General features: G+C 50.4%; 1 protein-coding gene across 3 annotated transcripts; it reads right to left on the reverse strand.

Moving 5' to 3' along the window:
* Positions 1–4,660: 4,660 nt before the first annotated feature.
* Positions 4,661–23,759, reverse strand: D2hgdh (D-2-hydroxyglutarate dehydrogenase). Of its 3 annotated transcripts, none has more exons than XM_052192822.1 (10): positions 23,671–23,759; positions 22,001–22,339; positions 19,321–19,378; positions 18,614–18,753; positions 16,589–16,782; positions 13,904–14,072; positions 11,575–11,718; positions 10,549–10,691; positions 6,774–6,939; positions 4,661–5,500 (listed from the first exon to the last, which is right to left on the reverse strand). In XM_052192822.1, exons 2-10 carry the CDS (start codon positions 22,332–22,334, stop codon positions 5,241–5,243), a joined length of 1,608 nt encoding a protein of 535 aa, XP_052048782.1. In that variant the 5' UTR covers positions 22,335–22,339; positions 23,671–23,759; the 3' UTR covers positions 4,661–5,240. The 3 variants fall into 3 exon arrangements, with proteins under 3 accessions (XP_052048782.1, XP_052048781.1, XP_052048780.1); XM_052192821.1 differs by having other exon boundaries at positions 22,001–22,344; XM_052192820.1 differs by lacking the exon at positions 23,671–23,759 and adding an exon at positions 23,403–23,635 and having other exon boundaries at positions 22,001–22,344.

Here is a 23,759-nt window from a genome sequence, read left to right on the forward strand (position 1 = left end):
TCTTCTGAAGGTCCTCAGTTCAAATCCCAGCAACCACAGGGTGGCTCACAACCATCCGTAATGAGATCTGACACCCTCTTCTGGTAATAATAATAAATAAATCTTAAAAATAAAAAAGTTAGGTAGTTCCTGGTAGAGAAAGAGAGGGAGAGGAAGAGGGAAAGGGAGAGGGAAAGAGAGAGGGAAAGGGAGGAAGGTAGGGCAGACCTCACCTCAATTCAACAACTTTCTCCACTGGGGTCAGGTGCTAGGCCTAAGTCTCTAAAGCCAGCGCATATCCCAGAACTTAGACAACGTGCACGGGGTCTGACTCTTGCAGCTCTCCAAGCTGAGTCGGTCAGTTGATGGATAAGCAGTACCAGGCTGTTCTCCACCCTGCCCCTCGCCTTCCCACATTCCACTCAGAAAATGGTGAGGGCTGCTCCTCTGTATGAGGCTCTCACAGATCCTCCTGCCCGGGCTCCACGGGTTCAGAGACACAACAGATCAGAGTGGACAGATCAGAGTGGATCTTGTGTGGCCCACCAAAACATCTGATGATACTTTAGCTGCTCCACAGTGACAGACAGTGGCCCAGACGGCAGCAGATTGCCCGGGACACATGTAGTCAGGTCCCCAAACCATCACCCTTCTTCCAGGCTGTGATCTCCTGGATTCTCGATGACTTCCTAAACAGGAAGAAGAGGCAACCTACTTTCATGCCACTGGGAACAGACAGAACAGTGTGGCATGGTGTTGAGCAGTGGCCCCTAGCCACAGGCTCCTCTAGAATGAGGATCTGGAAGAGGTGGCCAGCCAAGCAGAAGGGTCAGTCTGCTGTGACCAGGGGGCTCTACCTAAAGGCTACCAGAGACAAAGAGTTTGAAACCTCCCTAAGGTTTCAAAGACTTGGGGATACAAGACGGCAGCTTAGAGCACCAAAAGCTAGTCTCTCACGGAGCGTGATCCTGCCCAGAAGACACAGAGTCTCCGACTGGCCTTGTTCTCAGACCAGTCTTGCTAATGTGCTGTAGAATGTGGCCCCTCCCAGCCAGACCCACAGCTTAGCAGGAAAAGTGTGCTGCCCAAGGCTGATCAAATCCCCTAGCTTGCTTCTCCAGTTGGTGCTGCCTGGCTAGCCGGCATCAATTGGTGCCTGGCCAGCTGCCATAGAGCCCAGACAGACATGACCAGAGAACAAAGGATCAATTTTGATTTCTGGGTTTCAGAACTCAGGCCAAGGGTAAAACAGAAGGCCAGGGCAGCCAGGGTCTAGGCGGTAAGACCTGCAGTAGGAAGGCCCCAGTCCAGGGGATCCCTCTTATGCACCCTTTATCAGCCCAGGGACCTAGCTGGCTGCCCACGGGGGTTTCCATTTTCCAGAGTTGGAGGCAAATACTCCCATCCAATGGGAATGGATACTATATATCCCATGAGTCACCTGGAATGTATCCTAAAAATCCACACTGTACTCACTCCCACTGTCCCAAAGACCCATGGGCCACACAACCAAAAAATGTAACTCTCACAACTACACTGCCTGTACACCAAGGCAGTGTCTAGCAGCCACACATTCTATAAATAAAGAGGAGTCCAACTCCCAGGGCCACTGTCCCAAGGCACTGCTTAAATCCCAGCTGGATGATTGCCAACAGGGAAATACTACGGCAGTCCTGTAGAGAAGAACATCATGGGCTGGCCTATATGCACCCAGGCAGGCCAGACCACCCAGCACAAGCCACATCCTGGCCTCTCCTAAACACTGTCAGAAACTCAGAGCCCCTTATCTACCGCCCTGACAAATGCTGTTCTAGAAACCTTACAGCTAATCTCACACTAGTGTTGAACATGCCTCCTGTCAAGAGAAAGAGAGACCGGTTTTACTGGGCATTACCCCCTACCCATAAAGACATAGCCCCGGGACGGGCAGTTCCAGTGCACCTGCAGAAACAATATACCCAGGTGCTGAGAACAGCCCATCCTGCTTCCCACCAAACCACAAAAGAATAGCTGTATCTTCTGGTAGCTGTGTTGGGGTGTGTGTGTGTGTGTGTGTGTGTGTACCAAGCTGTGTTGGTGTGTGTGTGTGTGTGTATGCATGCGCGCGCACACACACACACTCAGACACATGCTTCTGTGAGTGTTCTACAAACAGGAAGATATCCATGAAAGATAATGGCCATAACTATTCCATACCCTCTTCAGCTGTGAGTCTATGCAGGACATGTCCCAATCTGTCCTCAGATCTGGGCCAGGAAATCTCAAGGACTTTTCAGGGGCAGACCAGGCCCTAACCAGTGATAAGGAAAAAATAGTTACCTTAGCCACTTGTACATTTTTAAGGGAAAAAGTGACACCAATCTCAGAGCTTGGATATCCCACCATGAAGGAACCCGCTAGGGTGCGGGTTAGTGACTTCAAAACAGTAGGTCCACTCCAGCCGTGCTTGCTCTCTGCTCCTGCTGATCCTCTAGGGCAAGGGGGTCCTCTTCTAATGCCTATGGCTCACCTACCAATCCAGGCTTTGAGATTCCAGATGGTCAGCAACGGGGAGTTGCAACCAAGGTACCCAGGCTAAGAGCAGTCTCCTCTCACATCACACATATCCAGGGGGCAAGAGCTGGTTCACAGTGGCCACCACTGGGTAGTGTGCTGGACCCAGAGAGCACAACCTGGACCAGTAAGGTCTCCATGTCTGCAACCATATAAAGCACTGGCTCCTGATCATCTTCCCATGATATCTGTCCTTCTACTTCTGTGAGGTATGCTGCACTGGAAGACCACAGAGCCCCTTGTAGTCCCGGGCAGGGCCTGCCCATGCCCAAGCCACCTTCCCTAGGGCTGAGACTCTAGGACATGCTTGCCCAAGTCACAGAGAAGCCGTTGATCCTAGATATACTCCTCCCACCATCCTGGTTAGGTAACTAGTCTCAGATTGCAAAGGTTTAGATATCTGGCAGTGGAATCTTAAACTTCTAATCCAAACACAATAGCCTCTCCCAGTTTGCACACCGGAAACTTCCTGTATGGGATGGGAGTAGAGAGTCCTTCTGGTCATTTGTTCTAGCTTTTTAAGACAGGCTCCACTATGAAGTCCTGACTGGCCTGGAGTCTTAAATCTGCCTGCCTCTGCCTCCCGAATGCTAGATTACAAGCAAGCACCACCACACCCAGCTCACTCCCACGGGGAGAGACATCTTCTGATTACAGGTTTACTCCTCTGTGTTGAGGTGTGAGACTACAGGCATTAAGGGGGTGGCTGTATCAGAGGCCTGAGAATTCCAGAGGAATTTCACTGGTCAGTGAGCAGGCTCAGAAGCAAGTCCATTTTCCCATCTGTTTCTAACTAGGTTTTCTGGATGGGTGGAACTCACCGCCCCCTTGATTTAGGGAGCATGGGTCAGGGCTAACAATGTTGGGTGGCTTGTTACACACTGCTCCACCAGCTGTGCTGTATTTCATTGGCTCTAACTTCAAAATGCACTCTCTTCAAGACACAAAAGGGAAGCTAGCGTGGACCTAAGACTCGACCATTCCCCAGGGATGGGTGAATCAAGTAGGGCTTCGCATAGCTAGCCAAGAGAAATCTATAGCCTACCACCCACCCCGTGAGCTCTAGAGAGGGCTGCCCAGCAGGAGCAAGGGTAAGGCTGGCCCTGGCAGGAAGGGCTAGGCACACACCTGTGTTGGGATTCCCCACACTACAGGGCAGGGTGGCTACCGCCTCTGTCCTCACTTGCTCACATTTCTAACACAAACTCCCTAATCCACGTGTGAAGTCACATTAGGAATCCAGAGCGCACTACATGTGTGGAGAGATGTAACGAGCCACAACTTTATGATTAACTTTATGTGAATAAGTTTCTAGCAGCAGCAGGTTGTAGTTCAAGTTTTTTCGGGAAACTGATAGCAAAAAAAAAAAAAAAAAAAAAAAAAAAAAAAAGTGCAGTAAGTGTATTCAACCTTCCAGACTGCAGGGGCCCCAGGTCATGAGATGGACCAAGTCCTAGGGAACAGTGTGTAGACCACATGACTGAAAGTTGTCCCTATCGATTCAGTTGGGGGACTGTCCCGTATCCAGAACGGTCAGGCTCTGCAGGCAATCACAGCCTTCCACACCTGCTTACCAACCAGACAGATCTTCAGGAACAAGGTAAGCTGGGTGCAGTAGCACGTGCCTTTAATCCCATCGCTGGGGGGGGGGGGCAGAAGAGGAGGCAGAGGCACGGCGGCATCACCATCTGCGAGTTAAAGGTCAATCTGGTCTACACCGTAAGTTCCAGAACAGCCAGGGCTATGTAGAGAGACCCTGTCTCAAACCAAGGGAATAGCCTGGACGGGTGGGACCACAGTTACCGATCCAAAGCCTGATAGATATGACAGCAAATTCCACTCAGCCCCCTGGGAATGAGCTGGCATTCTGGGCCATTGTGGCAACTCATCTGGGGCTGGGCACCTCAGGTGCAGCTGTCCCTGGGTACGCGCCACATGGTACACCATCCAGTAAGATCCACCCAAGAGACCACATGACACTCTTCCCAGAGACGTGTAGGAAGAGGTAACGATTCCCTAACTGGTTCTTGATTGTGTCAATAAAGGAGGTGGAAGCTAATGTTGGGTGAAGGAAAAAAGATGTAAGTTTCAGGTCCCAGGAGGAAGAGAAGGGACACAAAGAAAGAAAAATTCTTATCAGAATTCTTATCAGAATTGATAAGATTAGGGCAGGAAATTCTCCACCTGGCCATTAAGTTATCTGTCTGGTTTTAAAATAATAAAACTGTCTAGTGATTTCTGTCTGCTGGGGTGGTGGTTTGCAGCCGCTAGGTAAAGCCAGCTGTGAGGGGCGGGGGAGCTCCTGGGAGAAATGGCCAGCTGGCTGTAGGAGGAGCTGAGTGAGCGGGGTGGTGGCCGCATGCAGCACCAGGCAAGTAGCGTGTTTTTACAATTACACACTACAGAGATGCAACAAAGCAGGTCTCCACGGGCCACCACAGCGCCAGGGAGATCTGGCCTGTTTGGGAACGGGGCAATTGCCCGCCCACTTACTCTGTCCTCAATGAGCTGGTAGGAGACCAGGCAGCTCTATCTGCTCGGTTCACCCCCCACAGAAAGGCAGCCTTGCCCAGAGGGTGCTCAGAGCTGGCTAGCCAGTGCACGTCAGTGACCTGGTCTGCTGCGGTCGCCATCAGCAGGGAGGGAGGCCTCCAGGCCCACCAACCCTGCATGCCCAAGGTCCTAGCATCAAGCTGAAAAAGCTCCAGTTAGGCCTGAGCAGGTAGAGTCTTATAGGGGTTCAGGATGCCTTTGGGGTCCAGCATGGCCTTGAGCTGTTGCATAAGCTTCACAGCCACAGGTGGCTTGCTATAGCCGAGTACATTCTTCTTCTTGAAGCCCAGGCCGTGCTCAGCACTGACACTGCCCTGCTGCTCTGCCGTCCAGGCATACACATAAGGCTCCAAAGCACCAAGCAACTCCTGGCTAAAGGCCTCTGCTGTCACGTTCAGGTGAAGGTTGCCATCCCCTGGGGAACAAGGGAACAGTTAGGCTGAGCACACACCCAGAAATCTGCCCAAACAGTCCTCCTCAGATGTCACTCCCCAACCCCCAACCAGGTGACTGCACCCCGCCATTCCTTCAACCCTCTAAGTCTACAGATGGCAGCCGCTGGGCCCCACCTTACAGTGATTTGGGCACATGAGCCACTTTTCAATCCTCCTCAAAGTGACTGGGGACTCCCCTTGGAACCCTAAGGTCTAAAGACACAGGCTTGGGAGACCCGACCCTGCACAGCAAGACTTTTCAAACAATACTTGAAAAGGTAGAGTGCAGCGCTGCGTGTTGTTAATCCCAGCACTCAGGAGGCAGAGGCAGGAGGATCTCCATGAGTCTGAGGCCAGTCTGGTCTACAGAGTGGATTCCAGACCAGCCAGGACTAGAGTCCAATGACTCTGTCTCAGCCACAGAACTCAACTGGCGAGCTCAGCAACGGAGGTCACTATAGAGACACAGTTTTAAGAAAATACAAAAAAAAAAAACCTTTTGCTGGACCTCACAGCTAAGCTAAGATGAAATAACCGACCTGATATCCTGCTATTGTACTCGTCTAATTGTTCAACCCATCTTTAAGAAAACAACCAACCTTCCTTGTCTTAGACTTTCCCCGTGTAATCAGCTTTTACAGCCTAAGTTAATGCATAGGTACGATCTTGTTACTCTTCCATGCCCCTGACCCAGAGGGCAATACGTGTCTGTGTGTGCATGTCGGTAATCATTTGCTAAAGACAGCAAACAGGTTGAAAGACGACCCTGAACAACAAATGTCTGCTATAAATGCTGGAATCGACATAACTTGGAAGTGGATATTTACAGTTCCATCTGCCTATGAACGAAGTGGGTTGGGGCCAGCCGGGGTAAGCTGGTGTAAATAATCCAATCGCTTGTGAAATTCTGTTAAAGATTTCTGTAAATTATCCCTCATTCCTTCCTCATGTGGCCTCTCCTGGGCTGTCCAGTAAATATAAATATAAATTAAAGTTCTTTGTTAGGGACAGACAGCTAAATAGCAAAATCAAAGATACCAGGAAGACATAGACAGACATAAAACAGACACAAGAATTCCAACTTTAGCTTGTCCTTGGTTGAATTAATTCAAGGGCAAGTTAAGCTTTCTCTCTCTAATGTGACGCCAATGTGTTTTAATGCCTCTGAGGCTATCTTTCATGTGTTTCAATTAATTCGGTTCACGACAGCGGAGCAGTGCCGCTCAACAGGGGCAGGCTGACGTGCGTGCTCACCCAAGTGCCCATATCCCACCACGTGCTTGGCACGAGAGCCAAGGCGGGTGCGGAGGTCCGTCACGAGGTCGTAGAGCCGCTCCACAGGGAGGGATAAGTCATACTTGAACACGTAGCCGTCACGACTGAGCGCCTCTGTGATCCTCTCCCTCAAGGCCCACAGCATCTGTGATAGTGACGCACACGGTCAGAGCACAGCACAATAGGGTTCCTGGGCCGGGGTCACTGAAACAGTGCTGCCTTACTCTAGGTCTCCACAGAGGTGGGCAAGGGTCTGGAAGTACAAAGGCCAACCGGGCTGTCGGAGGGACAATTTGACAATGCTGGGACAGAGACTCTGAGAAGACAAACCACTGCCGGACAGTGGTGGCTGGTGGTAATGCACCCCTTCAATCCCAGCACTCGGGAGGCAGAGGCAGGCAGATCTCTCTGAGTTCAAGGCCAGCCTGGTTTACAGAGGGAGTTCCAGGATAGTAAGGGATACACAAAGAAACCCTGTCTCAAAAAAACAAGCAAAAAAGGATCCCATTTTCTCTCGAAGGTAGAGTCTATATTTAACTGTGTGTATACATATATACATGTGGCATGAACGCAGAAGGGGACCGTTCTGGGTCAAGGAAGGGACCCATGGGAAGAAGGGAGGGAGGGAGGAAGGGAGGGAGGGAAGGAGGGAGGAAGGGAGGGAAGGAGGGAGGAAGGGAGGGAAGGAGGGAAGGAGGGAGGGAAGGAGGGAAGGAGGGAGGGAAGGAGGGAAGGAGGGAAGGAGGGAAGGAGGGAGGGAAGGAGGGAAGGAGGGAGGGAGGGAAGGAGGGAAAGAGGGAGGGAGGGAAGGAGGAAGGGAGGGAAGGAGGGAGGGGAAGAGGGAGGGAAGGAGGGAGGGAAGGAGGGAAGGAGGGAGGGAAGGAGGGAGGAGGGAAGGAGAGAAAGAGGGAGGGAGGGAGGGAAGGAGGGAAAGAGGGAGGGAGGGAGGGAGAGAGGGAGGGAGGGAGGGAAAGAGGGAAAGAGGGAAGAGGGAGAGAAGGAGGGAGGGAAAGAGAAGGAAGGGAGGGAGAGAGGGAAGGAGGAAGGGAGGGAGGGAGGGAGGGAGGGAGGGAAGGAGGGAAAAAGGGAAGGAGGGAAGGAAGGAGGGAAGGAGGGAAGGGGGGAGTGAAGGAGGGAGGGAGGGAGGGAGGGAAGGAGGGAAAAAGGGAAGGAGGGAAGGAAGGAGGGAGAGAGGGAGGGAGGGAAAAGGGAAAGAGGGAGGGAGGGAGGGAAGGAGGGGAAAGGGAAAGCGGGAGGAGGGAGAGAAGGAGGGAGGGAAGGAGGAAGGGAGGGAGGGAGGGAAGGAGGGAAAAAGGGAAAGAGGGAAGGAGGGAGGGAAGGAGGGAGGGAAGGAAGGAGGGGAAAAGGGAACGAGGGAGGGAGAGAGGGAAAAAGGTAAAGAGGGAGGGAAAAAGGGAAAGAGGGAAAAAGGGAAAGAGGGAGGGAGAGAGGGAGGGAGGGAAGGAGGGAGGGAAAAAGGGAAAGAGGGAGGGAGGGAAAGAGAAGGGAGGGAGGGATGAAGGGAAAGAGGAAGGGAAAGAGAGACAGAGGGAAAGAGGGAGGGAGGGAGGACTGAAGGTTGTAGTGGGGAGGCAGATATAAGTAAGATACAATATCTATGTCTAACAGTGTCACAATGAGGAACGACAGAATCTTTCAGGAAAGCAAACTCAAGGCTAGAGAGATGATTCAGTGGTTAAGAGAAACTACTGCTCTTGCAGAGCCCAGGCTCTGTCCAACCGCACTGTGGCCCTGTAGGTTCCAGGGCATCCAGCAGCCTCTTCTGTTTGGCCTCTACGGGCACAGGGTGTGATGCAGTGCATACACCTACAATGTATAATGTATGTATGCATGCATGCATGCATCTGTATGTATGTATATGTGTGTATATATATATATATATATGTGTGTGTGTGTGTGTATATACACACACATATATACATAGATCACATGTAAAATAAAAATGAATAAATCAAAAAAAAAAAAACTTAATGTTCCCAGACTCTTGTTTGTTTCTAATTTTGTCTTAGCTAAGGACCACTCAATGCCTTAACACTAAATTGTACTTCAAACTCATTTGCATAGATAGCTGCTTCATTTGCATAGATAGATGATTAATAGGCAAGAGGTTCGGACCTTCTGAGGCGTTTGCTTCCCTGAGAGTCAGAATGTTCCTATAAGTAATCCTAATGAATTATCTTGCCAAGCCAGACTTGACTCTTTCTTTGGTCTTTTTCTCCTCATCTGGAGTAAACACGTCTTTACATCTTCCTGGGAAAGTCATGTATAATAACCTCCTCAAACGCAAGACGCTCAGGATGTCTTTAGATCCGCACAAGGCATAACTTCCTAAGACACGCCAGACAAACCATGGCTGGGCCAGTTCAGTTAAAGCTGTGCTGTGGCAAACCTGACCAACCCTACTCAATGTCTAGAGTGAAAGAAGAGAACCAACTCTCAAAGTTGTCCTGGCCTCAACACATAAACCCCCAAACTGCAGCATAAACCCCCAAACACCACAAACACACACACACACACACACACACACACACACACATTTAAAAGAAAGTGAAAACTCAGGGCTTTGGAGGAAAAAAACAAAGAATCAACCGGCTACAAGGGCTGCCACATTCCCCTGAGCAACTTCAGCATGAAGTAATGGTTGCAATAGTTACAGGTAACACTTCAGTGGGCATACACTGTGGGGCTGTCACGGAGCTCAGTTGGCAGAGTTGTCACTTAGGATCACCAGCACCACATGAGCCAGGCATGTGAGCACATCTAAGCACACATGGAGTACAGGATGGAGATCAGAAGTTCAAGGACACCCTGAACTATACAGTAAGTTCAAGGCCAGCTGAGGCTAGATATGAACGTATCTCAGAAAAAAATCTGGCCAGGCTGGGGGCTTGAGGGATGGGAGAGGTACACCTTTAACCCCAGCACTCAACAGAGGCAGGCGGATCTCCAAGTTTGAGCCAGCATGGTCTACACAGTGAGTTCCAGGACAGCTAGGACTACACAGAGAAACCTTGTCTTGGAAAAAACAAAAACAAAACAACCCAATTGACCAAACAAAAACAACAAGAACAACAAACCCTAAAAGACAACCAATTAACAAAACAACCCTAAAATGATTTAATAAACTGAACAGAACATATGACAGGTTGACTTCGGAGATCATAGCTCAAGGAATCAATGTTTTTCACACTCCACAGGCTCCTTCCTTTTTTTTTTTTTCTCTCCAAGGACCAACCTTGGCAGCTCCCTGCAGTCTCTCTGCCCTCTGCTGGCAGCTTATCATACTGCAGACAGCCGGATCAGGGCCACACACCAAGAAAATAAAACTCCCACTTGAGGTGAAAAACAGCTCCCAAACAGAAATGCCTCCTGTTCCCTTGTCCCACAGGAACCCAGATGGCTTCTCTGCAACACAGTCAAGACTGTTCCTCAGACACCCTCTTCCCCTGGACTTGTCCCCTGGACAAGTCTGTGGAGAGCTGCAGCCAACTCATAGCCAGCACATAATCAGCCACACAGATCTATTCACCAGGCAGCCTGGGGGAGGGCAGATGTGTGGGGGTAATTTTCTCTGTGTTAGTGAAAACTATCTAGATACCAAGAATACATTTTTCATTCCAAAGAGGTTTTCTATCTGTACAATGGAGCCAGAGAGGTATTGGCCAGACACCCCATCGCTGCAGGGCAGCTATGAGGACAGGAGGGAAGGAAGAGGAAGGCGGGGTTACATCACCTGGACTTTCCTCTGGTCAGTGGCCATAGTGCCATCTGTCACCAGGCCAGAGTTCAGCACCTGCTCCAGGACACTGGTCAGCTTCTCGGCATCATGTCCTGCACTGGAGCCTGAGGTCTCAACCAGGACATAGAACGGACTCTCTGAAAGGGAGCAGGAGATGCAGCGTGAGCCCCAGACCCACCTGCCATCGTCCAGAGTTAGAACCACTTTCCTTCCCGGTCACACGGCAAAGACAGCTCTTGCCGAGTGCTCGGGGTGACCTACAGAACAGGAAGCATTCAGGCACGCGAAACCTCACATGGGTTAAATACAAGTTGTCTGCTGACAGAGAACTAGACCAAAGGTGACCCCTCTGCAGGAAGCCCCACCCTGCTCACTTTGCTTCACGGCTGGGTCCAGTTCCATACCTCCCAACAGCCTGATGCGGGAAAGGCTAGCACAGCAAGGCACCTGTGGGCTCCAAGAGCTGGCTTGTCTCTTCTTACAGAAGCCAGAACCCCCGGGTTCTGATCATCTCAGACATGGCTACTACATGCTAAAGGCTGCACTTTCTATCACAAGAACTTAACTGTTTAAATATTCAAAAAAGTTAAAGGTGCGCCAGGCAGTGGTGGCACACGCCTGTAATCCCATCACTCTGGGAGGCAGAGGCAGGTGGATTTCTGAGTTCAAGGTCAGCCTGGTCTACAGAGTAAGTTCCAGGACAGCCAGGGCTACACAGAGAAACCCTGTCTGGGGGGGGGGGGGGGGGAAGTTAAAGGTGCATTACTAACTTACCGAGGGGCACTGTCCCACCCCTTAACACAACATTAAGGCTTCTTCCAGAACAATGGTACAAATTCATCCTACTACAGGCTGAATACAAGTGAAAGCTTTCCTGTACACAATGGCCCGCGGCGGCACAGTGCCCCCTGATCACCCATCCTCCTGAGATAGTCCACTGCCTGAACCTCGGAGTCGACCAACACGTCCCAAGTGGTGAAGCAGCCAGGCAGCGTAGCCGAGCTGCACGGGGGTAGGTACCTCGTACTGGGTTGGTCAGGCGAACGTGCTGTCCAACCAACTGCATGCATTCGGCATCCATAAACTCAAACGCAGACAGGATTTCGCCCAGCATTCCCTTGCAGGTGCGGAATGTCTGCAGAACCTCAGTAAACCCAGGGCAGCCTGCAATGGGACACAGGGCATCAGGCACCTCAGGGTGAAGGACATCGGAACCCAGGGCCTCACCCCAGCCCCTCTTCTCAGCAGCAACCTCAACCCAACTCACACGGACAAGTGGTGTGACGATGAATGGCTTGGTGCTCCAGGGAACACTCCACAGGTCAGCCCACAAGTGCATCTCAAGGTCTCTAGATCTGAAACTGTGCCTAAGAGCTGCTACGGGGCCCTCAGAATGCCGAAAGGAACCAATGGTAGGGGGCAGACCAAGAGCTGTCAGAAATGGGTCATGCCTTCCTCCCGTCTGCAGTAAGGTCTAACTTGATCTCAGAAATTCATCAAGCACTCATCTATGGACATCTGAGATCCCGACGGTGCTACAGGGCTCGGGAACTCGGGGTAGCTGCCCCCTCAAGTACAGAGGCAGAAAAGAAACCGAGTGAATGGATCCAGAGGTAGGATCCCAGAAACCCTGTGGTAGGAAATGACATTCCTGACTTTAAAGGATCCAGGACTACCTAGCAACAGCAACACAACCACCTCCAAGAGGAAACCACCCTTACCCTAGGATTCTAGGAACCAAACAAATCATTCAAAATAAGGCTCTGTGTACAACCCAAGGTAGCCCAGAACACTCAGACACGACACTATGAGAAACCAGGTCCTCGGTTATAAGAAGTGCTCCTGGTTGCATTTATAAGGGATCCAGAGACTGAGACATGTCTGGTACAGACAGATGAAGAGGTAAAGAAATGGCCCATAAATAATCCTGTGACGGAGACTTTTAAGACAGAGTACCTGGGGCTGAGGAAATGGATGTCTTTTTTTTTTTTTAAGATTTATTTATTTGTTATTTATATGAGTGCACTGTAGCTGTCTTCAGACACTTCAGAAGAGGGCATCAGATCTCATTACAGATGGTTATGAGCCACCATGTGGTTGCTGGGATTTGAACTCAGGGCCTCTGGAAGAACAGTCAGTACTCTTAACCGCCGAGCCCTATCTCCAGCCCCAATGGATGTCTTTTTAATGTGCTTTCTGTCCAAGCATAAGGACCTGTGTGGTCCTCAGCACCCACTTGAAAAGCCAAGTGTGGGGGCTGGAGGGATGGCTCAGAGGTTAAACACACTGGCTGTTCCTGGGTTCCTTCCCAGCATCCACATGGTGGCTCACAACGACCTGTAACCATAGTTCCAGGAAATCGGACTCCCTCTAGGCCCCACGGGCACTGCATACACATGGTGTACAGACATACAGACAGGTAAAACTACATACAAATAAAAGGCTCGGTGTGCACATCCTGAATTCGTGCACTGAGGAAATGAGTCTAATCAATGATTACCAGGACAATAAAAAGCCCTGTCTCAAACAACAAGGTGGGACAATAGCCAAGGTTGGCCTCTGACTGTCACAAGCACACACATAAATGTATACCTACACATTCACACAAATTAAAATAAATAAAGGGACACAATAGGAACCAGTAACTGGGAAGAGAGCGTCAGACCTACAGCTGACTCCTGTAGCTGAGATTTGGTGAGTCAAGCCCAGTTCCCTCCGGAACTCACTCCGTTTAACTGAGTGGGTCAGCTCCGGACAGAAGGGCAGATAACAATCCAAAAGAAGGTAAGAGAAAAAGACGAGTCACAGGCAGAATGGGCAGGCCATAGACAGAAGCTGGCGCCACGTCAGCTGCAGAGAAAAGGAAGACTGAAGGGTGTGAGGGCCCTGTGTGTGGAGAGGTCACAGCCAACTGTGGGGCGGGGGGGGGGGTGGGGGGTGGGGGTGGGGGGAGGGAGAGAGAGAGGAAGAGAGGAACATGAAGAGGGAGACAGAGAGAGAGATAGAGACAGAGACAGAGAAAGAGAGAGACCCACTACCCTAGAGCAATTACCACTATGCCTCTGCCTCTCTCAGGATCACACGACATACTTTTAAAACCCATGTGTGGTGGGACAGAGAAGAAAATCTCAATTTTGTGAGAGCGAAGGGTGTTCTGACCAGAAACAATCGTCACTTCCGGTTCAGGCTTCACTCTGGACACCTGGAGCACCAGGACCCAGATCTCCTCCAGAGAGGAAGCAGAGAGGCGAGGAGCACTGGGCTCCTCTCATCCCGCCCTCACGCCAACATGTCCAGAGCAGCTCTGCCCACTCTCTGCCAGCTGGCTCAGAAGCAAGTTGAGGCCTACCAAGGAAAGCCACATTTACAGCCTTGGGCCTGGGTGGGCACACGATGGACACAGCCGTGATGACTCCCAGGGTGCCCTCTGAGCCAATGAACATCTGCTTCAGGTCATAGCCTGTGTTGTCCTTCCTCAGAGAGGTCAGGCAGTTCAGGATGGTCCCGTCAGCGAGTACCTGGCAAGAACGAAGAGTCGGACCTTTCTTCACTGGCCACCCTTTCTTTCCCTGGAAATGCTGACCCAACTCCAAATATCCACCCCCAAAAGTAGCCAGCCATAAAGCTCACCCACCCTGCCCATCCCACCCCATTTGATTCAGGATAAAGCCTGGGAAGGAATGGACTCCGGAGCTGATTAATTAAAGTGGACGTTTCTGACTTTTCTCCCCAGCTAGAACATCCCCGACCGAATCTTAAGCCAAGAAGTTCGCTGTCTGGCGGCTGGCGGAAACCCCACTCAAGGCCGAGTGCACACCTGCGGAGGGCAGGGAGCAGGTACAAGTGAGGAGCACCGCTGGGAAGAGCGGGGAGCACAGACCGGGAGAGCCATAAGCACGGCTGCAAAGGGCTGGGAACGGATCTGGGAGAAGCAAAGCATCTGTAGAGCTGGGAGTAGCTAACACTCAGCTTAGGGGCAGGAGCCCACGAGAGGGGAACAAGGAACACAGCTGGAGATGGGGGGAGCACAGCTGGGAGGACTGCATAGCAGAGATCAGCCCTGCCTTCAGGTTCCCCCACCTCTGTGGCCCTCAGTCATAAAGGCATTGCTGGTTCCCATATTGCAATTCTACCTGAGGCTTTGTTGGCTAATACTTCAAGTCAGAGGTGTACTGAATTTCCATGATAGTAAATATAATAATTAAAAATAATAATAATAGATAACCAACAAGAAAACAGAACCACTGGGACCTGTTGGATAAGGCATGTTTTTTTTTTAATATTTGCCCTGATTACCTGTAAATAGGACAGAGGCTCTGCCATTAGAACCCAGCAGTAGATGTGATAAAGTGAGTTAGCCTTCATTATTGACTTTACCAATGGAAAAACAGGGGCGGGGACGATGGCTCAGTGGGTAAAACCTGCTGCACAAGCAGAGGACTTGAGTCCCAATTTCTAGCTCCCATGTAAAAAGCCGGGGCTAGGGCTCGTGAGATGGCTCCGTGCACGGGTAAGGGCGCCTGCCACCAAGCCTGGGAAAGCAGTTCAATCCCTGCAATCCACGTGGCAGAACCAATGCCCGCAATCTGTCCTCTGACCTTCACATATGTGCCTCGGTATGTGCACACACATGAAATAAATGCATGTGACATAAGTCTTCAATCCCAGCACTCAGGAGACTGAAGCAGGAGAATTTCCGTTTGGAATTGGTTCTAATGCTCTGTCTTCTCTGGGCTCTCAAAAGCCACACTTCCAGACCTGAGGGTCCCTGCTCCCAGCTGGCTTCGATTGGTAATAAAGAATTGCCGTACAGCCGATGATGGCGGGCGGGGAGATGGGGCAGCACTTTTAGACTGTGCAAGCAAGGGACTGAGGGAGAGGGAAGAGGAGGAGAATCGAATCGCCATGGCAGGGAAGCAGAAAGATAAAACTTAAAGGCCCGCTGGCATGTAAGGATCCAGCAAAGCCTCCCCAGTTAGGTCTGGGGTAGTGGAGATGAAATATAGATTTTGAAAGATGTTAACTCAGAAATACTAGGATTGTTTGATAGCCACAGGTAGTTTGGCATATCAGAGTTCCAGGGCAGTCAGGGTGACACAGTGAAACCCTGACTCAGTAACTAAACAAATAACAAATAGGGGTGTGCGTGTGCCTGACATATCTACTTGTGCCTATAATCCAAGCTTTGGGAGGCAGAGAGAGGAGGATCACTAGCCAACCAGGCTAGCCAATTAGTGAGCACAAGTTCATAACAGACTTTATCTCAGAAAACAAGGTAAAGAATGAAAGATAAAAGACACTCAGCACCACACTCGCACGCGAACATACACACACACCATGCGCACGCAGGAGGAGAGGGAGGAAAGGAGGAGGGGGAAGGGAGAGAGAGGTTGGGGAGAGGACCATGGAAGCCCTAGGCCTGTGGTGTCTGGGTGGGTGTTTCCAGACATAGTTAACTGAAGTGGAAAACCCTACCTTAAACGTGGACAGCAACAAGCGGCAGCTTGACTAGAACGACCTGAGCCAGAACTGATCTCTTCTGCTTCCTGACACAATGTAACCAGGTCCCGCACACTCCTGGGACCTCCTTCCGCAGACTTGACAGACTGTATCCTCTCAGTGAACCATAGTAAATCCTACTTCCCTCAAGCTACTTCTGTCAGTCATTTTATCACATCAATGAGAAACAGGGTTCAGGAATGGGGACTCAAGGGTCCTGGAGGTGACTTGGCAGGGGTGTAACTCCACAGCAAGTTGGCATTAGCTAACCTCCGTCATTCTCCAATTACTGAAAGTCGGGTACAAGTAGAGTGTCACTGCGTGAGAAAAGTGTCCCCTGGTGGCTCCTATGTGAACTTCATGAATCCCTGAAGCTCCTAAAGCCAGAAACCATTACAATAGGGTCCCTAATCTGGAATAGATATACACGCAACAATATAACCTCACATTGTATACCACTGCCAAGACAGCAGCCTCAGACCGGAGCTAGGACGTTCCCGGGGCAGGCTGTGCACCCCTTTAGAATCCAGCTCACCACTTCCAGGCCCAGGACAGTCCCTCGAAGAGAGCCGTATCGCAGGAATCGCAGGCCACCGGCATTTGTCGCCACATTGCCCCCGATGTGGCAGCTGCCCTTCGCTCCCAAGTCCAGTGGCATGATGAAGTCCCTCTCCTGCAAGTACCTGCTCAGCTCCTCCAGCACACAGCCCGCCTGGCAAACCAGGATTCCTACAAAGGGCAACTGAGTTACCACCAACCTCTGGCTCTCAGGGTGTGAAAACTCTCACTGCTGAGAACCCCCAAGCTCCCTCATAGTTAAAAACCTCCCAGACGGAATGATCTCATCTGAGGCCATCTCTTCCGTCTAGACAAAACAAAAACACTCAGTCCTTTGTAATTACATTCTAAAACAAGAAAAGTGAGAAGGGCAAAAATGGAGAAGAGAAGCATCTTGTACAGTTAAGAGGACTGAAGACAAGAAAGGTCTGTTACAAAGTAGTGCCTTAGCTTGGGGCTCACTGGGCTGCTGAGTTACAATGTTTAGATACTTTTGGGTGGTGAATGTTGCTAACAACTGCAGACAGCAGTCCCCCACACAGCTATCCAGCCTCAGTGCGGAAGAAAAGCTTTGAAACCCCTTCCCCGGGTTCCACTGTATGGTCATACATGTCCAGGAAGAGCTGTCATGGCAAGGACTGCACGCAGATGGGACTTGTGTGATATGCCCACCGTGTGAGTCACCTAGTGACATACAGCACACCGAGGATGTCCCTGACACAGCTGTCAGTCCTGTCCCTGACAGGAGCCACCCTAAGGTCGGGAGGTGACCTTCCAGGAGGTGGCCCACCCTTTTTGCATGGCCTAAGATGCATCATCTAGGATGGCTTCATCTCAGGATGGCTTCTTGCAGCTGATGTGCCTTTCCTGTCACTCTTTCGTAGCCTAAGGACTCCTGGGCATTAGCCCACCCTATTGAGCAGACACTTCCTGCAGATCAACATAAAGATGAGCTCTCATAGCTTAATGCTGTTTAAATGAATTCATGAATTTATAGAATTCCTGATTTGATTCAAATAATCTTAGGAAGAGAGTTTCAAGAGATAGTTTTAGTTGTCTGCTAGAAAGATGTAATAAAGTTGTAATCAAGAATAGCATGTGTGCACTCCTCGTAATAGTTAAGTAAAGGCTGCGTAATAAGGAACACAATGAGCTTTCATAATTACACTAAAAGGAGAAACAGGCTTGGGACAAATTTGTGATCAAGGAAAAGCACGCATTCTAGGTCAGGTCCAAGGATGAAGCTGCAGTGTGCACCTGGATAAGCAAGGCCATGTGAAAACAGTTGCCTTGAACTTATAATGAGCTTACAGAGTAAAACATTGCTTTAAACTTAATATCCACATCCTTTGGTAACTCCCCTTTTATGTAACAGTTTATCTATGAGGTAATTTTCTAAAGAACTTTTGTCTAAGAAGGTATAAAAAGGTCAGAGAAAAGAAATAAAGTTGGTGGCTTGGGGAACTCTGACCCATCCATATCCATCCATCTATCCAAATGTACGGGTGTGGCCATTTTCCATTTCACCTGGTGTGTATGTGTCTGTGTGAGGGACATCTTTTCTTTCCTTTTTCTCCCTGGTTCAAACAGAGTTAAGAGCTCCCTTGCCAGAGAAAGGAGCACTAGCAATAAACCCTTTACCTAATTCCCTGTTGTTAAGCAGCAGGTATTAATTGCCTAAGCCATTGGCTTCTGATCCCAGAATAACCAAGTATTTAAGAAAGGTAATATTACCAAAAGTCAGCTTTTTTTGCCCCAGAAATCACAGCTTCTGCCACCATAACCGCCAACACCCCTATCACTGCCCTCCAGACCTGGAAACCCTATAGATGCCGGGAAGGTCAGCGGCACGTCCCAGCCAGGACCTCACACACGTGGGCACACACAAATGTCTGAATGCATTTCTAGCCTAACCACAGTCTCTGTGTTACCAACAAAAGACAATCTCCTCTGGAGGTAGGACGGACAGAGGAGTTCAGAGCACACAGACACACAAGCTTACCAGATACATCCTGAAAGCTGATGACCTGATTCATGAGGGCAGTGGACAGGATGACTTCGTCAAAGACAGGGACACTTCCGCCCACCATTCCCGTGTTCCCGCCCTGCGGGTTCACAGCCAAGTTCCTCTTATAGCAGTGCCTGGGGCAAACACAGTGTGGGGGGGTAGCAAGCCAGCATTCCTATACATATACATACAACTATCCCCAAACCAGATCAGCTACTAAGCTGATACTTGTTTCCCAAGCCAGATCTCCTTTCTAGGCCTTTCTGCTACAGCCTTGGCAGGGGTTCTTCCCTAGTACCCCGTGAGGAAGTCTAAGAGAGAGTCTATCCCAAAGCTGTACACAGGGGAAGGGAGGCAGACATCATCTTGGGGGTCTTGTGAAAGCGGTGCATGTGGCCTAATTCTAGAACCTTCAGAGCCCTCCTTAGTGTGTGTAAGAGTCAGCACCCCACCTATACCTCCACCACTCCCTCCACGCCCTCACTCCCTCCACATGCTGAGTTCTGAGCCCAACCCACCAGCCCTTGGCCTATGCCCATGAAGCATCCTACAGCTGGTGTTCTTACAGATGTGGATCCAGAGAAAGCGATGCCCTTGACAGCTGACTTCTAATGGGTAGGTGTGAATTCAGCCCATGGTGTTGTAAGGCGCCCTGTCTGCAGACATCTCCTTACCTAAGAATGTAGGAGGCCTCCTCTTACCTAAGAATCTGGGAGACTTCCTCTGAGGTCTGGGGTCTCAGCAACACCTTACTACAGCCTGTGACAAGAGAACAGACTTGTCAGCTGATGTGGGGGAGGGGGGAGTGGCTCAGTCACAATCCTTCCTCTCCCCATGACCACCCTCCACTCCTCTGTAGCTTATCCAAAAAAAGTCCTCTGTGGCATCTGCTCTTCCTCAGTGAGGGGGCCAGCATGGTCACCAGACCCACAGCCACTGGAGTACAAGAGGGAGATGTCAGAGGGTCCTGGGCCTACCTAGGAAATATGCAATGGCTGGATCACTTCAGTAACTGGTAAAGCCCATAGCCCCTCCCCACCTGGCCTTGTGGGAAAGAAGGTGGTCAGCATCAACGGGCAATGAGCTCTGTTGGGCTTCTCTGTGGACTCGAGAAACCCTTGAGACCTGGAAACATCCTGGTGTCCCTCAAACTATGTGTTGATTTTATCACAAACTCTCCTTTTTAGTTGGTTTTTTGTTGTTGTTGTTTTTCCGAGACAGGGTTTCTCTGTGTAGCCATGGCTGTCCTGGAACTCACTTTGTAGACCAGGCTGGCCTTGAACTCAGAAATCCACCTGCCTCTGCCTCCCAAGTGTTGGGATGAAAGGTGTGTGCCACCAGTGCCCAGCCCCACACTCTCCTTCTTTAACCAACTAGTACAGTGGCTGGAAAACTGACTCACAGATCTACCTGTCCACCTTATCTTAGGTCCCAGCAGAGACAGGATTCCCTTCCTGCAGTGTTCTACGCACTGACGCCTGTCCCCCAAACTGAATCTCCTTTCGCTGAAACATTCTGAAGCAGCTCTGTCCTCTCCCCAGGCCACCCTAAGACTCAAGCTCTACACAGCTGTTATCTCTGTGATTCTGAAAGACACCCTGCTTCTCATCAGAAGAACACCTTTTCTGAGTAGGCTGGCTGTCCTGACTTCGGGGACCCTGGTCGCCGGTGGAATCTCTGTGGGCTGTGTTCAGGGTGTCCAGCTGCCCTGCACGAATGAGCTCAGAGCACTGCCGATGAAGGTGAGCAGGAAATGAAGCCCGCAGTGGGTTTCCCCACAGACACTCGGCCGCCCAGCAAAGGGCCCGCTCATAGCAGACAGCGTAACAACACACGGAGTCCACTCCTGCGATAGGTGTCAACCCTTCCAAAGAGAGACTGATAGAACAAGGAGCTAGTGGCTAATGAACTCAACAACAACAAAAAAGGAACAAGGGGGCCGGGCGTAGTGGTGCATACCTGTAATCCCAGCACTTGGGAGGCAGAGGCTTGCGGATTTCTGAGTTCGAGGCCAGCCTGGTCAACAGAGTGAGTTCCAGGACAGCCAGGCTACACAGAGAAACCCTGTCTCTAAAAAATAAATAAATAAATAAATAAATAAATAAATAAATAATTTTTTTAAAATCCAAAAAACAAAACAAACAAAACAACAACAACAACAACAAAAAACCACCAAGACAGTACAGAGAAATGCCAAACCAAGAGGACAGCCTAGCTGGAAAGGCCCCAGAGAAGCCAGAGAAAGGCTGCCCACAGGGGCAGGACCCCCTGCCCTGCCCCTCTGTGCCCAACACAGAGATAGGCTCTTGACAAGATAAGGGCTGGAGATGGCAAGGGCAATGCTGGGGCCTAGAGCTTGAGCCCAGAAGCCACGCTTGGAAGCTCCAGGGGATCCGACGCCACCTTCTGGCTTCCCCTGTGTACTGCAGCCAAGTGCACAAATCCATGTTCACACATAGGCACACACATCCCTTTAAAATAAAACTCAAATTAAGATCATCCTAAAGTGGAGCCTAAATACACCGATGAGATTTTCTATAAGACAGAAGAGGGAGCTGGAAAGATGGCTCAAGGATTAAGAGCACTTGCTGCTTTTACAGAGAACCCCAGTTTGATTCTCAGCACCCACATAAGATGACTCACAACTACCTGTGACCGTAACTCCAGGAGGTCCAATACCCTCTTCTGGCTTCCAAGAGCATTTACGCTCTCATGCTCGCTCTCTCTCTCTCTCTCTCTCTCTCTCTCACACACACACACACACACACACAAACTAAAGCCTTTTTTAAAAGACACAAGAAGATGCCCTTTGGTGGTGGTGGCAAACACTCATCCCAGCACTCGGGAGGCAGAGGCAGGTGGATCTCTGTGAGTTTGAGGTCTGCCTGGTCTACAGAGAGAGTCGCAGGACAGCCAAGGGTACAGAGAGAAACCCTGTCTCAAAAAAATAAATAAATAAAAATAAAAACAACAACAAACAAACAAAAAAGAGGAGGCAACAATAAAGACAGAAGCAGAAGCTGGAGGGAGGTCACCAGGAACACCTGGGGTCACCGGAAGTTCATAGTGGCAGGAAGGACCCTCTCCTAGAGCCTGCAGAGAGCACACCTGCTTCCAGACTCTAGGCTTCTAGAACTGGGAGGGATGCCTTTGGTGAGGGCCTGCTAAGACGCTGAGCGGATGCAGGCTGCGTGTTCACAAGCGCTCACTTCAGCCGAGTGCTTCGCTTTTTAATCTGCCGACTTTATTCTCTGAAGACCTTGGTGGTGTCGTCATCGAAGGCAAGCGAAGCAAACGGACAAGGAATCTTGTCCCCGTCGCCTGCCTGCGCTGTTTTCCTGCACTTTGATCTCTTACTCCACCGCCCAGGCCCTGACTCACCCCGGACAGTCTTCAGCCAGTCCACATTGCAAGTCTGCAGTTGCTCGGGATCTGTGATCACTCTGCCAGGGATGATGCATTCAAATGCAGCCAGGTCCTCCTCAGACACGGTAGAAAACGGCAGCCGTTCCACCGGGTATCGCTCAGGGGTCAGCATCACCTCGGGGCTGCCAGCGACTGCGGAGTATGCTCTGCAAGCCAAGGGGCTGGACAGACCCCGAGGGCAACCCAGCCCCTTCAACCTCGAAGAAGCTCCCTGGGTGTAGGTCCTCCTCCATCCTGGAGACGCCCAGAAGAGCCTTGCAGACCATCTGGGCACCAAATGGAGCATCATTACTCCTGTCCTTGAAAGAGAAGGGGGGGAGGGGGGATTGAATTTGCGACTCATCAGCGGGGCGGTGGTGGCGCATGCCTTTAATCCCAGCATTTGGGAGGCAGAGGCAGGTGGATTTCTGAATTCCAGGCCAGCCTGGTCTACAGAGTGAGTTCCAGGACAGCCAGGACAAAGAAATCCTGTCTCGAAAAAAATCAAAAAAAAAAAAAAAAAAGAAAGAAAGAAAGAAAGAAAGAAAGAAAAGAAAAGAAAAGAAAAGAAAAGAAAAGAAAAGAAAAGAAAAGAAAAGAAAAGAAAAAGAAAAAGGAAAGCAAGAAAAGAAAAAGAATTTGCGATTCATCAATAAAGCAGTGAGGAAGTCCCACAATAGCCTCTCCACATCTGGTGTCACCTATACGCAGGCGCCTATAGCGGTGGTTCTCAGCTATAGGGGTCGCGACCCCTCGTGGTTGCATGTCAGATATCCTGCACATCAGATATTTACCTTGCCTTTTGTTGTCGTAAGAACAACAAAATTAGTTATGAAGTAGCATTGAAACGTTTTATGGTTAGGGTTCACGGCAACATGAGGAACTATATTAAAGGGTCCCCAGCGTTAAGGAATGTTGAGAATCAGTCACTGGCCTGGAGGAACAGGGTGGCTTGGGGCTGCAGGATGCAGAGGAGTGGATTCTTAGGAGGATTCGGTTCTTAATGTCTCATCCTAAAATTCCACTGAGTGTATTCCTGTGGGCGGTGCTGGCTCTCCCGAGCATTGTATTTTAACTTTTGCAAACAACAACTGCTTTTCCAAACCCTTCTCCTTCCAAACAAAACTTAGGTATCAAGGCACGGAAAGGGAAGGTATCCCGGAATTGTGCACCCAAACACAACTGAAAGGCGAATTTTACATTTTACATAATACTCTGCCACACGTTTTCTAAAACTTGGGTAATCAAAAATGGCTTAAAGGAGGGGAGGGGAAGGAAGGGAACCGGCCGGGTAAGACACCTCACACCAGTAGCTATTCAGGAGAGGCCGCCTTCCACCTGAAGGCTCGCTCTATTCGGGCGGCTGCTTCCGCCTTACCTGAGATGGAAAACCACAACACTACTTGTGCAAAGCAAGCGCATGCGCCACGTGCTGTGACGTCAAGAAGGACCAACTATTTGCATTTCCAGCCGACACTGCCAGTGGAGCTACGTAGGAGGTGAGAGGCGCTGCAAGGAGGCTCGCCTTGCCGGCAATCCCGGCTCGCACCTGACCTGTGCAATCACTTGACAGGCCACAGCCCGGACGGCACAGACCCCGACACCAGCGCCCTCCACCCAGGAACTACAGCCAGCCCACTACGCACCCTAGCTTCTGTCCGAGTGCAAAAACCGAGTCCGCACCCGCACCCTGGTTCCCACCCCAGCACCACAGCAGGCCTGGATTAGAGGGGTG

Source organism: Apodemus sylvaticus, chromosome 9 (genome assembly GCF_947179515.1).
Source record: "Apodemus sylvaticus chromosome 9, mApoSyl1.1, whole genome shotgun sequence".
Lineage (NCBI taxonomy): Eukaryota > Metazoa > Chordata > Mammalia > Rodentia > Muridae > Apodemus > Apodemus sylvaticus.

Bases quoted from the DNA above. Each gene is read 5' to 3' on its own strand.
- D2hgdh (XM_052192820.1), bottom strand. From the start codon at position 23,446: ATGCGCTTGCTTTGCACAAGTAGTGTTGTGGTTTTCCATCTCAG. The intron at 22,345-23,402 runs GTAAGGCGGAAG...TTCTCTTTCAAG, and splicing joins GTTGTGGTTTTCCATCTCAG to GACAGGAGTAATGATGCTCC. The intron at 11,719-13,903 runs GTAGGCCTCAAC...GTCCCATTGCAG, and splicing joins TGTAAATGTGGCTTTCCTTG to GCTGCCCTGGGTTTACTGAG.